Source organism: Anoplophora glabripennis, unplaced genomic scaffold (assembly GCF_000390285.2).
Source record: "Anoplophora glabripennis isolate ALB-LARVAE unplaced genomic scaffold, Agla_2.0 scaffold791, whole genome shotgun sequence".
Classification (NCBI taxonomy): Eukaryota; Metazoa; Arthropoda; class Insecta; order Coleoptera; family Cerambycidae; genus Anoplophora; species Anoplophora glabripennis.
This window is the reverse complement of record NW_019416867.1, coordinates 145524-160870: the sequence shown is the minus strand read 5'-3', so window position 1 is coordinate 160870 and position 15347 is coordinate 145524. Positions and strand designations below refer to the sequence as shown.

Below are 15347 nucleotides of genomic sequence, written 5' to 3'. Positions count from 1 at the left end.
CAGAAACAATATTGTTCCAAAATTATGAATACAGATGCAAAGAAAACTTTCGAGATACAGCATTAAAGCATACAAATTATGATCGATCGGGCTCCGCCAGCGCTCCGGAAGAGAAGTTTAATAACCATCGCTCACTTCCTCGAAGAGGCTGATGGATGGATGGGATCCAAGAACAATCCTCGCACGCGAAAAAAGGCTAGAATAAAAAGGGACCCCGTTGGAATATCCACTACTCGAGACGCTCCTCTTTCTTCCCGGACTTCTACTTTGTTTACTTGTCAGTCGGAATTAAATTCATCAGTCAAATGATTGTTTAATTCTCCCGGAGCGGGAGATGTGTGTCGGCGACAAGGAAAAATAATTTCGGGGAGTTTCTTTAAATTGAATTCCGCCTTCGAGGCCATTTGTTTTAATCAAATCGTCATAAAGGATTTCGGTTCTGGAACTTCTTTCCGATGGGGGGTTTCAGGAGAATTGACAACTGATAAAAAAAGTAGGTATAGGATGTACAGTTCAAACTACAAGAGGTAAATTTAGTTAAATCTGCTTGTAGGGATATTGCGACACAAATAAATATTTTTTTACCAAATTTTCAGGGTTTCTTAAGCGTAACAAAATACAACTTTTACTTCAGTTTAGAGACGATTTATGTTCTTTTCTTCTATTTACAGCAAATTCAAATTTCGCTGGTTTTTTGCAATTATTTAAACAAATTGTTAATAGATTTTAATTTAGCAGGTCTCAGATGAAGCGTTTATTGAAAACCTACAAGTATAAACAAAAGCAAAAACTCCTGTCGGAGAGCGATTGTTAATACAGCTAAAAAACTCTATTTTTGGTAATTTTTGCATTATAATCATTGTTTAAACAATGATTTTGTTGTTTTAAACCGATACTTTTTGGGAAATACTATTTCCTTTTGCCTAAACTAACGATTAAACCAAGTTTCAATCTGAAACGAATAACCTTTTGATTTACATGTATTATAAATTTCATTTACAGGGCTAACAGTATTTCCAAATTGGTTCCGCGACACAATACCCCACCCCCACACGCAATCCGACTCGATTCCGTAACAATGCGAGAAACTCTTCCTAACAAATGGCGCCAGGCTCGAGAATGAAGTGAATTCCAGTCAGCCGAAGAGCGATCCTCTTTGATCCATATAAATGAGTGTCTGTCGGGCTCCCGATAAATTTGAATTTTCCAATCTTTTTCTTCGCCGGTCTCATCAGGGAAAATCAGGTGCCGCCGTCGTCATCGCAATAAACATTACTCTCGTAGCCGGGAGAGATGTAAATGTGATTCGGGAAGCGTCGTGTGGAATCCTATTTACTGTAGATATTTATTATTATTTATTATATTATTTAAGCACATACACAAACAATTAAGGAGGTATAGGGAATGTTGCGTTTCAGATTTTCGTAATCTTCACGATACAGACGACGTAATTCCGAAACTAGCCTTTAAAAACGTGTCGTGTGTGCAGTTAAGTAGCTTCAACAACACCACAAACACCCCTAATGACGTCGCAGGGCGACGACGAAAGCGGGCCAAAAATTTATGATTAGCCTGAAAGCTTATATCGCTCGTGTGCGGCTGGGTAGTTTCTAGGGGCAGTAAACGTTATTTACCGTGATTAATTCTGCGGGTGGTTATATGAGGATTTACCGACCAACACCTGACACACCAGCGCTGTCTATTATTCCGCGTACAATCCACTGCTTGCGCCTCGAAATTGTTAATTGTATGGGGTGTGTAGTATTGTATTTATAGGTCGTGAAATTAAATCGATACGCTTCGCTGTACCGGTGAAAAATAAGCTGTAAAGAAACTTAACAAAGATTTTTTTGTTTAATTAAGAATATATTGTACGAAAGCGTGAAAGTTTGAAGCGTACATGTACTGGCCAAACATTTGTTATTGACGAGCTGACGTTCGATCACTCGCGATGTTGGCTTCGCAGGGTGTTCATCACTGAGGTTTCTCTGTAAGTTGTGACCTTTTTCAAATACTCAACTGTTATAATAATGTTAAAAAATAGCTGACTCATTTCTTGTACTATAACAGCTTAGACATGAAATAGCAGAAACGATTAAAACAATCCCCTTTTCATTACGCTAAACCTCTTTCAGCCGCATGTTACAGTCGTCCTCGTTTCGAATTAAAGAGACCGCGATTTCCTTCCCCCTTTTCCTCCAGAATTTTTCCGGGCTCGTCGGTCATTCATAATTAAACTTACGTAACCGCAAATAACCGGCACGGTAAAGCGCCCCATAAATTCCACCGAACAGTCGTACGTACATGCCGGCGCAACAGTTTATTTCCCGGAAAAAATTTACCGATAAATTACTATGAAATACGGTCGGACGCGGCGAAGGAATTAATTTATATTCCGTAATCATGGGCCGCCCTCTCTAAATCAAAATGGGAGTTCATTACTTCGCTTTCGGATTCAATACTTCGCATTGTATGGTCCGAATTTAAAATATATTATATTTTATTAATGAGCTGGCGGAGTGTTTGTTTTGAAAACGAGTTTATTTGGGGGAGCGCTAGAACAATTATTTGTCTATTATTATTGCAATCAGTCGGTGTTTGCGTAGCGGTAACTGAACGGGTGATTCAATTTGACAGTTTTGGATGGAATTGTGACGGAACAAAAATAGCTGATTGGGGGTCGCGGCGCGATGTTTATACAAGGCGTAAAAAGAGTAACATGTTTCTTCCTAAAGGTTTAGGAAAAACTGTTGTTTTTGGCCTGCATGGTGTACAACGAAAAACTGAAATTTTAAAATTACAAGTTGAATCGACAAAAGTAGTGATTATTACCACGACTAAAACTATCACCAGTTACTTCGCCAGCGTCAACGGGGTTAATTCTCTGTATGTGATGCCTGATGGAGCATAACATTTTTTTTAACTGGACTAAAAGTGTGTACTGTCCCTTTAATATCTGAGAAATCAGCCTGGTTAATTAAAATTGCCGGCTGGATCCTTATTCCGTTTCCGTGCCGTTCTATTCTTGAGCTATAAATTCGAAGATATGCTCAATAACGCCTTAATTAAAAGACATTATAAATCACCGTTATTTATGGTTGCCGCGAGATCGGGACAGAACCCATTATTATTATTCAATTAAATTCGTAAATTTGATAAGGGGATATCGCCCAGAAATTTCATTGGGATTAAAAGTGAATTGAGAATACTTAAACTAGGAGATTTTGGCCTAAAAATGATATGCTGATTCTTAAGAATTGAATAGTAAGAATACCAAGGTTGTTTTAATGACTTTTGTTTTATTTTGAAGGTGTTTTCCTTGTGTCCCTTTGTGGAGCTATTTCCTATTGCTATCGAACAGTGTATACAGTAAAAAGGTTAAAGCTTTAAGATATTTCGAAGAAATTTTATATGGGCAATTTATAGGAACGCCGAATACGAATAAGAATTTAATTTTCCTTCATCATATTTAGCCGAAAAAAATATTTTCAAATCATCCGATCCCCCCGGACCGCTAATCTACAAAGGTTTATCGAGAGTGAATTTTGACATACTGTATTATTCATTCACTAGCCTAGTTTATAGCGTTTTAATGCTTGGTGAACGACAAGGAATAAACAGATTTTTTTATCTAGACACATGAAAAAATAAAATAAATATCTTATTTATATTGCAAAATTCAAGACGACTGAGGAAACCAGCTGTTTCTCTTCAACGCTCTGGTCCTCCGGCGTTTTTCCGATCAGAAAATGAGGTAATTTCCTTATCTTTCCAAAGATCGAGTAATTATTTTTTTTCTATTTTATGTCCTAATTAGGCCTTCCAAATATGTGGTTAAAATGAATGACATTGTGTCTGTATAAGTACTCTAGATCTGCCGTTATTAAAAGAACAGAACTTTCGAATTAAAAAAAATAAATGATCTAATATCCCACGGACAAAACGAGACATTCGATCATCGCCCGTCGAACGGTTCACCCCTGAAATTTACGGGCATAACGCGTCAGACAAATTGACAGAGAGACCACTTAATCCTTAAAAGGGAAAACAACCAATCATGATCGAGTCATTTCTTTCACCTGAGCCCGACAGCGATTTTTTGCTAAATTGCTTCCTTATAGAAAACTGCCGAAATATCCATCTTCCACTGTTTCCTCCCTTAATGCGCCCTACAAGGTTTTCTATGTCGGGGTAAAGTGCATCATTGTTCGTTCTACGCTCCATTAATTCTCTTCTACGAGAAATTATGACGTATAAGGTTAGAACAGCGAACGTAATTGAACGTAAGTCATAACATTAAAAAAAAGTAAAAAGTTTACTTAAATCCGTTTATTTTGATCCCTGTACAAGGAATATTGGGACACCCTGTACAACACTGAAAAATTTCAACTCAATTTTATGTAATTTCGTAAAATTACCAAGAAAAATTAATAAATTTTGAGAAATTTGAGTTTCAATTTTCTCTGGAACTGCACCAACTTTTAACCAAAAAAACTACAAAACGTTTTTCTGCTCTGTGGGATAAAATTAAGTGATCCGCAAGCAGCTTTTTCATTCGAGAAGTGCCGCCTCAAGAAACCGACCGGAATTAATTGCTGAACAGGAATTTATATTTGGTCGAGGCGTTACATTTTTCCGACACCTCCTCCGGCCCATATTTCACGGCGGCCTCTCGCCTTCCGCCGTCGAAGTTTCGGTATGACGTGCACGACATTCCAGTCGATTACAAAGCAAATTCAGATAAATGACCCGCCGCCCGACCTGGGACTGACAACGGAATCCCTAATTTAAGAATAACGGAAAAAAAAGCAGAAACCAGATCGGGGAAGGAGGATTCCCGCACTGCTTTGGAAACTCTAATGCCGCCCTGAGTATGAATAATGGTGCGGAGGAAATTGTCGTTCTTTTTTCGGGAGCGGGCAAGTTTTTGCCCGCGGACTGACTAAGTACATTAAGGATGGATCGGAATGAATACGAAGCGAATAATAATAAGTAGAATTCGGTAAAAATCCACAAAATTTATGAGTTACAGAAATTTAAAGGGGTAAAAGAGACCAGGTGTAGCGAAAGGTGTTAAAAAAGTGTAACACGCAAATTAGCTCAGTTACTGTAGCTGAAAACATAGTAATACCTCCGAATTTTTTATAACTGCATCGATTTTTCTCAAAATTTAGAATTAGGCTCATCTTACTCCAACTTCAAAACTTATATATGCGCTAGGTGTGTTTTTTGTTCTTAAGGGGTGAAAACCACCCCTTATTAGAAAAAAAGAAAAAATACAAATTTAAGCATTTTATGTAATCAAATCTTTTTTATTTATGCAGTATGAGTAATTTCATGTGCTATCTAACATGAAACGTAATGTGTCCCAAATTTTCAACCCGGAAAAACCTTTAAAAACCACCCCTTTGAATGAAAATAATATAAAATAATTTTATTCAACTTGAAACGTTTTAATCATGCATTTTTATCAAATTAAAATTGATTTCTTGATTAAAAAATCTTTCTTATCGATTGCAACTTTTCTACCCTTGAAAATTACTCCTTCTTTTGAAAATAAAATGAAAAAATATTATTGAAAGAGTAGAAACATTTTAAATGTGCATTCGTATTAAATAAACATTTATTCCCTTCTTATAAAATAATTTTGAATTGATTGCATCTTTTCAACCTTAAAAATTACCCCTTACATTTATAAATTTTTATTTTCCTTTTTAATAATAATAAATACAAAAAAAAACATTATAATTATATGTAAATGATTATTCGTCGTCACTGCTATTCTCTTACTAGTGTGTATTATAATATAGTACTGGTTTATTCGAATATACACATACTAAATACGTATTATATACAAAAAAGATCTAAATGCTTCATAATTCTTGTTTGACCTTTTTCCTAAAATTATCACCTATACACGTGTTTATTTTTTTGACGATAACTTTCTTATTTTTTAACATTTTTAATCGCACAAAGGCTCATTTTGCAGGGAATTGTAAGGGCTTCGTGAACTGTTGAGTTTATCTTTTTTAAGCCCTTCATTTTTAAGTTTGAAGGGTTTAAAGGGCTCGAAAAGGGTGGTTCTCTCATTCATATGATAACTTAAAATGGCGATATCTCGATTAATATTAATTTTAGAGGAATAATAAAAAAGCAAAATCTTCTGCAAAAATAAAGCTAAATTTTTTACACTTGTATTTTTTTCGTACACCCTTTAATTTTTAAGTTACAGCGTAAAAATCAAATTTTTTTCAAAAATTTGAAAAATTAACATTTTCAAAGTTTAAGTTTTTTTCAAGTGAGCCAAAGACCCAGAATATATTATTTTAAACGAAGAAATCTGTAAATGGATTGCATTTAATTTTAATTCTGTCGCCAAAAGCACTGATTTGTTTGTTAATTTCTTTCTTAAAAAAAAATGACATGTTATTTCGATCATATTTCCGTTAATTTTGATTCTAAAGACTTAAAACAACTCATTTTAAAGGTTTTTCAAAGTACTTTAAAAAAGGTCCAAATAGTTTTTTCCTGATATTTATGGTTTTGGCGTTATTTAACGTTAACTGGTTCCAATTTAGTTTTTAGCTAACATATAATAATGTTTAAAAATCCATAACTCGGTTTATATTGCAATTATAGAAAAACAAAATAATACCATTAGAAATGTTTTTTTATTACCTTTATTTTTGTTCAATACAACTTTTTCGTTAAATCTAATGGTTTCAGAGTTATTTGCAAAAAACTGTCCGAAAACAAGCACTTTTTCAGTAAAAAATCAACATTTTCAATGACGAATTACTCGGAAAGTATTGATTATCCAAAAAACTTTATATAACATTTGTTACTTAAAATTGACTCCTCTATCGATTCCTGTGGTTATTTTTGGCGTAAAAATTTCCACTCCCAAGAAGGGGTGGGAACCACCCCCAGGGCGAAAGCACACTTCGGCACTATATAAGTTTTGTTCCTTGAGGCAGTCCCCACATTCGGTCAAAATTTCACGTCAATCGGTTCAGTTATAAAAAATTCGGAGGTAAAAACCCTGAGTAACTGGACTAAATAGCAACATACATATTTATTATATTTTTTCTACTAGCGGCAATACATTTTTTAATATTTCTCTATCTGCACTGCACCCTGAATGTGTGATTTCCGTGCACTAGAAACAACTAATTGTTATTGCAATACAACTTTACATTATTTTATATTTTGTTAGAAATCGGCAGGTACTCAAATATTCTGAAATTTAACCCACGTCGTTATCTATTTTAATGAATAGCAGTTATAATATTATCATTATTACATTATGGTCATAGTAATAAAAACTGGAATTTGAACAATTATAATCCTTTTATTGTATGCATTAAACAAGACCACATTTTGATAGCTGAAAATTATCGTTTTAATTTCGATATGAATAATTGATCAAAACAAATTCAGATGTGAATCAAATCATTAAAAATGTATGTGCATTAGCAATCCATTTGGTTACACTTTGGTACTGACAGAAAAAATTTGATATTCCGTTAAATAAAAGAATATGTCAATAATATAGTGTCGACAATTTTCGTGATGGTGAAGTTTTAGTTTGCTTTAGTTTATGGCGCTTGCAGAACGGTTTCCTTCAGGTTTTTGAGCTTTCTCCGTGTATATACGGGTATTCAAATTTAAAAAAAAAAAATATTGTATACCCCGCGTCATGTCGCAAATAACGATTTATCCCCCACCGTGTAACGAAATGACACCTGGGCTATTTTCTACGTGATATTCCGTAATGAACTCATTTGTATGGCTACTGGATGAGATCGCGGTGGGGGCAATCGATGGGAGGAACGCGTGCTGCCTAAAAGTCAACTGTTGCAAACTTTTTATAAAACGGGGCGAGCCCGATCGATCAAATCGTTACGGGATGGTGTTAGTGGAACAAATCGTCCACTTGTCCGGATAATTGCCGGAGAAAAACAGCGAGAGCGAGCAAGGATTTATCGGGTTTTTTTTGTTCGAAGCGCGATTAATTGGAAAAATGTATTTTGGAGGAGCAACTCGAGCGATTGTTGTCAGGTTTTTCTCGCAACAGCGTTTTTCTAAAAATAGTCGAGATAATACTGTATATTTCGTAATTATTAATTAATTTTATTCGATTAAGGTCGTGAGAGCCTACTCCGCTCCATAAAATACCAATTCTCGATTCCCTGACTTAGTTAATTACGAGGGTAGACGATCGATCGCCCTTCACGCTTCTTTCAAAATTCTACTCAAATTTCTACAAAATTTTTACGACTACATCTGTTTTCGACACACACACGGAAACAAATATTCGCGACCACTGCCGTCAAAACATCCCGATTTACATATAAATTAACGCGGTCGTCGAGAGCATCCCGAACATACCCACTCCATCATCAATGCGGTGCTTAGCTCGGCAAATAGCGGACCCTCCACGGACTTTTATCCTCCCGACCGCGACCCGAGACCAGCACCTAATTAATTAACGGACGGTTACTTTTCCTTTTGGCTGTCGAAGCGATTAAATTCTCGAGAAACGCGGAAATTTTTCTGGTATATATGATGATAATGGAGTTCGACGTCCGTGAGTGATGATGTTGCAGGGGGCGCTGATGAAAACCCGAAAGGAGGGAGATACCCAGACGACAAAAAGAGCAGAACATAAATGAAAAATTATCTAGAGATGTATCTATGTAAGTACCATCAATAATAGATGACAGACCACCACTGTTAAACACAGAACATACTGAGGTGTCTCACTTCCTATATTCTTGAAAGCGGTGAAATCTTCCCCCAATATTGCTATGGCAGGTGTTCCCTAAGGATCACAATTGGGACCATTACTATGCTTGATGTACATTAATGCCCCAAATAGCCCAAGATAAACTATGAAACAACTACGAACTTTCTAATGGTTTGTTATTGTTATTTTACCAAAGTCATAATTATTTTTTGCGATAGAAAAACAACTAAATAAACAAACGGTTGTCTTCATATACCCCTATAAATTTCCACACCCCCTCCCGAAACCCCCGGAATGTTCCTTTGTCCTCCCCGAAATTTTCCGAATGCCTGCCGCCCGGCATGAAAATGACGTGCGTGTCCTTAACAGGGCAGGGACGGGCAGGCTGTAATCTAGGATCCGGGATGACCATTGTGCTAACGAGGCCGTTATCCTTACAATTGTCCTTGCAGTCTCTATCCGCCGCTATCGTATAATCCTGCAGACCAGATTTTGTTTACAACTGCCGTTACAGAACGCGTAGTTAAGGTACATGCTATTTATTCGCTTAGTCTGGTGGCGGTTTGTGAGCTTTTTATTTTATCAGGAACAAGGATATTAGATATAACCACCTTACATCCTGTTCCTAGTGTTTGCATACACAACACCGTGTACTTCGTTCGATTTTGCAAACGAAAAACAAACCAAAAATTTCGCAGCTTCTGGAATACATACATTTCGCTCCCGAATAAACTTCCAATCCGCTGTATTGGGTTTTTATCTCTTCATCTATTTTCCCATCAATTTGATTGATCCTCCGCATGCAGTTTGATTGCATTCCGGCCAAACGTAGTATGTGTATGTTGGGTAATTATTGACGTGAATTGTATAAAAACGTTTGTAGAAGATGATACATCAACGCTATACAGTAACGCGTTATCCCAGGGACACAACATTTAATAAAACCCTTCTCGGGTACACCGGGATAACATTTCATAATCAGAAACGTAATTAAAATTAAAACCGTTGTCAGAGAGAGAGTCACGTTACATAATACGGCCCTCGTTTTGTCTGTATCTATTTTAATTAATACTGAAGTTCAATTCAAAATTAAAACGATAAATAACAATCTAGTGTGCGGTTCCCAAATGCAGGCGGCGCACAGCGGCGTAGAAAAGGGAATTAATAATTCATAAATTAACATATTGTTAGATAAGCCACAGCATAACATATTAAAAATATTAAATTAGCATATTAGATAGTTTCAATAAAGGTTTTATTATTCTTTAAAAAAAATTAGGAAAAGGTTAACAAATAAACAATTTGGAGCCCAACGTGGGGCCAGTGAAAACTAAAGTTCGCAGTTCAAAGTAAAAACGAAATTTTAAACGTAAGCAAGATTCATGCGCATCGCATATTCTTATAATTGTAGTAAGTAAATGTTTTCGTACATATTGTACACAATATTTATGCGATCCCACATTTGAAAGTTCTATAAATAAATGTCGTGAAGCTCTAAGACGCAATATATTCAAACAGAGCACCATTGGCGCTGTATCCGTTGAAATTAACAAGTAATAATCATAATTACGCCTTTTACAACGTCGCTCTCCCCGTTGAAACGCCAATTATCATCGGGAGCAGCAGCTCATTATAACTCCGCGCTGTTAGTCCGCCGTTAAAAACGTTCGTTTCGCAATTTTGAGGGTTAAAGCTGCACCCCACAGTGTCTCTGCACAGCACTGAATAATGGCAAAAGGGTGGAATTTTATGTACCTAGCAGAAGCTTTCACTTTAATTGCTTTTATCGATGTTATTGTGGGTCGCAATCTGGCTTTGAGGAAAGGGGCGAAATGTTATTTACACCGCATTGAGTGTAATAATGGGAGGAAAACAATTGTGCGTCGTCGCTCGTCGCCTTTCCTTTGTTTTCATAAACTGAATAGGGGTAATGCAAGTAAAGAATAGCAAGGAAGTAATGAAAGAAATTTGTTCTGTTCCGCTGTTTCTTGCATTGTGGAGAGCATGGTCTTCAGCTCTTATAGTATTTCAACTTCGAAGTTATACTCCTGCAAACGGTGAAGCTATAATGGCTCTTGGCCTCTCGTCGTCTTGGTTCACAAGACGAACGATTGGTCATACAGATATTTGTGAAAATACTCCACAGTACTGACCATGGTACTTCCCTTTGACCGTCTTCTGCTTGTAAAACACCTCCAAATCAGTGTCTATGATAAACTTCGTTCGGGGTTCAGGATATGGGAGAACCAGGGAAGAACACTTAGCTTCTTCTCAGATTCTCTCCTGCAAGTTTCGCAAACCAACCACGTAGACTTGTCTTCAAACATGTCGGCGCGGTACAAAGTCCAAATGGCATTACGTTGAACTGCCACAAACCTATGGAAAACGGTGTCCTTTCTTCATCATTTGATGTAATGGGATTTGCCAATAAGCGTGTGCAGAATCATCGATATCCAGACAGCGTCTAGCGCGTTGTTTATCTCCCATTTAAGTTTCTTGACGAACCTGTACCGACAATACGTTAGATAGAATCTCAGTTACTCTCGCGCAGCCAACTGGGATAATTTAATAACTGAGATTGTACTAAGGTTACATGGGATCTCGCGTGGAGCGTCACACACTACTACACTTACATATAATTTAATGCAATTAAGACGGAACCGATGCCATGTGTAGAACACCATAACTCGCGGAGATAAGTGTGGATGTGTCGGCACGCGAGGGTGGGAGCTAATTTGGCACTTGCTCGATATTAGGGACAGGCGAAGGGTGCATCAGACAGTCATCGCTTCCGCGTGTGCGATATTGGAGTCGTTTGAGGGCGGAGGATGCGTGGAGGCGCGGGAACAATCAAATTTTATGCTCAAACTTGTCTAACTGAGAGTCTTAATCCGATAGTACGTGTCGTGAGGGGAATCGGCGCGGAATAATACAGATTGTTTGAGATAGTTAATTAATGACTTAATACTGCGAGACGTTTACGGTTATCTCTCCATCCGTTTTCGTGAGGACTTACTTCGAAACGTCATAAAAATCACACTGAATTTCAGTGTATATAAACGAGGTAGTCGGCAAAAGGATGGTACAAAATATAAATAACGATAACTTGCCTTATATTTACATCTATAGAGCGGCTCTAACTCTACCCACTCTCCTCAACAGCGGCTTTAACGAGATACACTGTAGAGTATTGAATCTAACTTTAGTAACTTTCTTTAACGGTCTACGGAGAGGTGGCGCCCAACACTGGCAGATAAGGGACTAGGCCTGCGAATTTGCATGGGAAATAAGGGCTTTATGCGGAATTTAACTTATCAAAACATTAAAAACTCCCAAAGATGAAGATGGCCGCCTTGAGATAACAAACGGTGTCTTGGAATTTCCTAGAGTGGCGTATAATTTAATTAGTTGGAAGTTTACCGAGCAGATGTCTTCTTTGCACTGCCACTTTGCCACAAAAATTTAATTATCTCGTATAATATAATATTAACCATCAACTAAAAAATATTCATAATTTCGACACGTTTCGTTTTGACGTTTGTCAAGTCATGATTTCTCCATTTACTATTCTAATTTATTTCTTAAAGCACCTACCTATAAGTGCTGAATTTCACGCAAAAATCGATGATTGCGGGAAAACGGCCTCTCAGGACAAACCAATATAAATCGTATAGAGATAAGGAAGGCTTACAGAACAACTGTCGTCGTATATTTGCGTTAAAAAACACAACAAAGATACTGTAAATTGTGATCACCATTACAAGAGACCATGTTCCTCTTCTAGAAATTAATGTTTAGTGCTGGGGACTTTGTTGTTAGAATCATACGAATAAGGAAAGGCTTTTCCCTGTATCCCTGAGGTTAATGTTAAGATTTCTATAGAAATTATTAGTGATTTATTATAAATATAAATATAAATTATTAGTGTTTTATTATAAACTCATTTTAATATTAGCTTCCCTTAATTAAACCATTTTTGATTCGAATGAACAGTTTCACAGTCTAAAAAATATGTTCTAATTTTAAAACTCGCGAATCCAAAATTCAAATTATTATTTGCCTTTAACAATTCAATAATTGTTTCCGACTTGGTGTAAAACACGATGAAGATTCGATTCATACAATTTCACTGACAAATACAAATTGAAATTTTCATCAAAACAGCTTTAAATTTGGGGTGTAAATGAAAAAAGTTTTAAACAAAAGTATACATCAATAATTGTGCAATATTATTGACGTATTCTACGCGAATTTTTAACGAAATGTGACGCTGTTTTTGATAACGTGCATTCAAATTGCTGTCAGCTCACAAACTATATGTTTGTGTGGCTCGTATGAATATAGGTATATGTATTTTTATTCATACCCATTTCAGTTGGATTTTAATTTGCTGCCGTATTTCTGAAAGAGAATTAAAATACGATTTCATTACTTTTTTATTAATATTTATATTTTTTATACACACTGCATTTCAAATTTCTGTCAACAAAGTTTTGATTTTTGATTTATAGAGAAGTTAAAAACCGTTTACCTGTTAACCATATTCGATTCGTTTGTTTATGAAATCGGAAATATTCAAATAAAATAAGGACTGTATTTCGTTTTATATTCGGTAACACACGGAATTTCCACAAAGCGAATATTAATAATTTGTCGCGTTGTTTTTGCTGCAAAGCTTTTAAAAATTTTACAAAGGCAACTACGCCTTGTCTTATTCCAAGTTACATTGAAGTAAATAGAGTTGCTACATTCCCATATGTTCCACATTTTAATTTCTTTATTTCTTTTCTTTATAAAGAACATACGTAGAATCTCGTGCTCAAAGAGTAGGATACGTTGCGCGTAAATAAAAAAAAATCGTTCATAATCATTTAATCCATAAAGAGAAACGTGTTTAAATTTTCATGAAACCAACCCATGAGGAATATCAAATTAGCGAAAGAAAGTTTCTATGAAACTTGTAACAATGTTAGTACTAAGTAGAATTTACAACTTGCAACACTGCTTTGTTGAAGTTGCAGCTGGAAAAATTTCCCTTTCCCAAGACTTCAGAATTACTTGAACACAGGAAAACACCGGCACAGGTGTATATCCTTATTATACAAATTAACCTGCTAGCAGCGTCTTTCACCTTGCCTCCAAAAGACAGCAGTTTCCCGCGTTGTATAAATTACTTTATGTTAGAATTTAAAAAGTGGGGTGCTGCGACTTCGCGATAAGACCAAGGTAAGAAACACAGAGGGGGGTGGATAGTCCTCTAGAGTATGATTTATTCTCAACTTTTACTTAACAAAACATCTTCCTGATTGGTAATAATAGACAAACCTTTGATTCCTATTGTAAATATTTATAAGGTCATTGAATTTTTTTAGAGTAAGTTTTGCATAAAAATTACCTCCTAACAACTTATTATTAAATTGCTGTATCAAATTAGAATTAACACTCGCAATATGCTTCAACAAGCTCATTTCTCGTGTATAAAAATGCATACATCTGTCAAGCGCAATAAGATTTCCTTATTTACTATTTCTTTTTGGCGCCCGCCGACAGCTGCTCCTCAGACGGCAATATCAAGCAGTTGCAGTGAAATATTGCGGCGCTTATTAAAAATCTACGCCACGCTCCATTAATATTTCTATAAAGTTTATTTGAACAGTCTTGGAATCCGTTCAAAAGCGCTAGTCTAGGATGTTATTAGAGTAAACGAACGGCACTGTGGAAAGATTATACGAGTAAATATTGGTCGGTGTCTGCAAGACACATTAATGAAATCTCGTTGAAAGTTTATTTTTTAACACTGCAACAGATGGAGAATTCAGTTTTGTCCCCTTACAGAATAGAATTACCAGAATTACGTAGAATACTGTGACTATTATTTTATGATCGCATCGACAGTCCTGACCTATATGTACAGACAAATGCGCTTTTGAGCCATAGTTTGTTATGCTCCCAACTAAACTTGGCAGTCGTACAAATCATGATATATCTCTGCAATATCGTTCCCCAATATATCAAATGCCGTCTCAACATAAAACACCTTAAGGGTTCCCCGTATTTCAGATGTTTCGTCGACATTGTACTAAAGGTGGCGCGCTAGTGGCATAAGTCATTGCAAATGTGCTCACTTGGAGATATATAGCACAAAAAGGTGGAAGCAGTCGAATGAACACAGAAGCTGTTACTTTCAATGGTTAAAAATGATGTAGGTAGTTGCGGAGTATGTGTATCTGTTCTCAATGTATTGTAATGATGTGGAAAATATTAATGTCAGTCAGATAGACTAGTTATTTATTACGTAAACCTGAAAGAATATGTTTCGTAGCTCTTTAAAACGCTGAAGGGACATTTTTGAGACCAAAAGGCATTCTGATGAACTCACAATGTCCGTTATATTTGATGGCATCCACTGTATTGTACATTTTTTGCAGGTGCTGCCGCTGCCTCAAGGATGTACGTCGACGCCATTAGCAAACTGGCCCGCCAAGCCCAACAAGGTACTTGGGGAGGATCTTCCGATATTGGTAAGTGAATGCATTTTCTTTCTTTTTGTACCCGGTAACTTTCCTGTCGTTGCGAATCTAGGAACTAAAGACAATAA

General features: G+C 36.3%; 1 protein-coding gene across 1 annotated transcript in view; it reads left to right on the top strand.

The window, feature by feature from the left end:
- LOC108915465 (putative uncharacterized protein DDB_G0282133) overlaps positions 1–15347 on the top strand; it is an 87877-nt gene that overhangs the window by 38998 nt on the left and 33532 nt on the right. The window contains exon 4 of the mRNA XM_018721500.1: positions 15178–15270. Coding sequence (XP_018577016.1) covers positions 15178–15270 — 93 coding nt within the window. The remainder of the gene's footprint in view (positions 1–15177; positions 15271–15347) is intronic.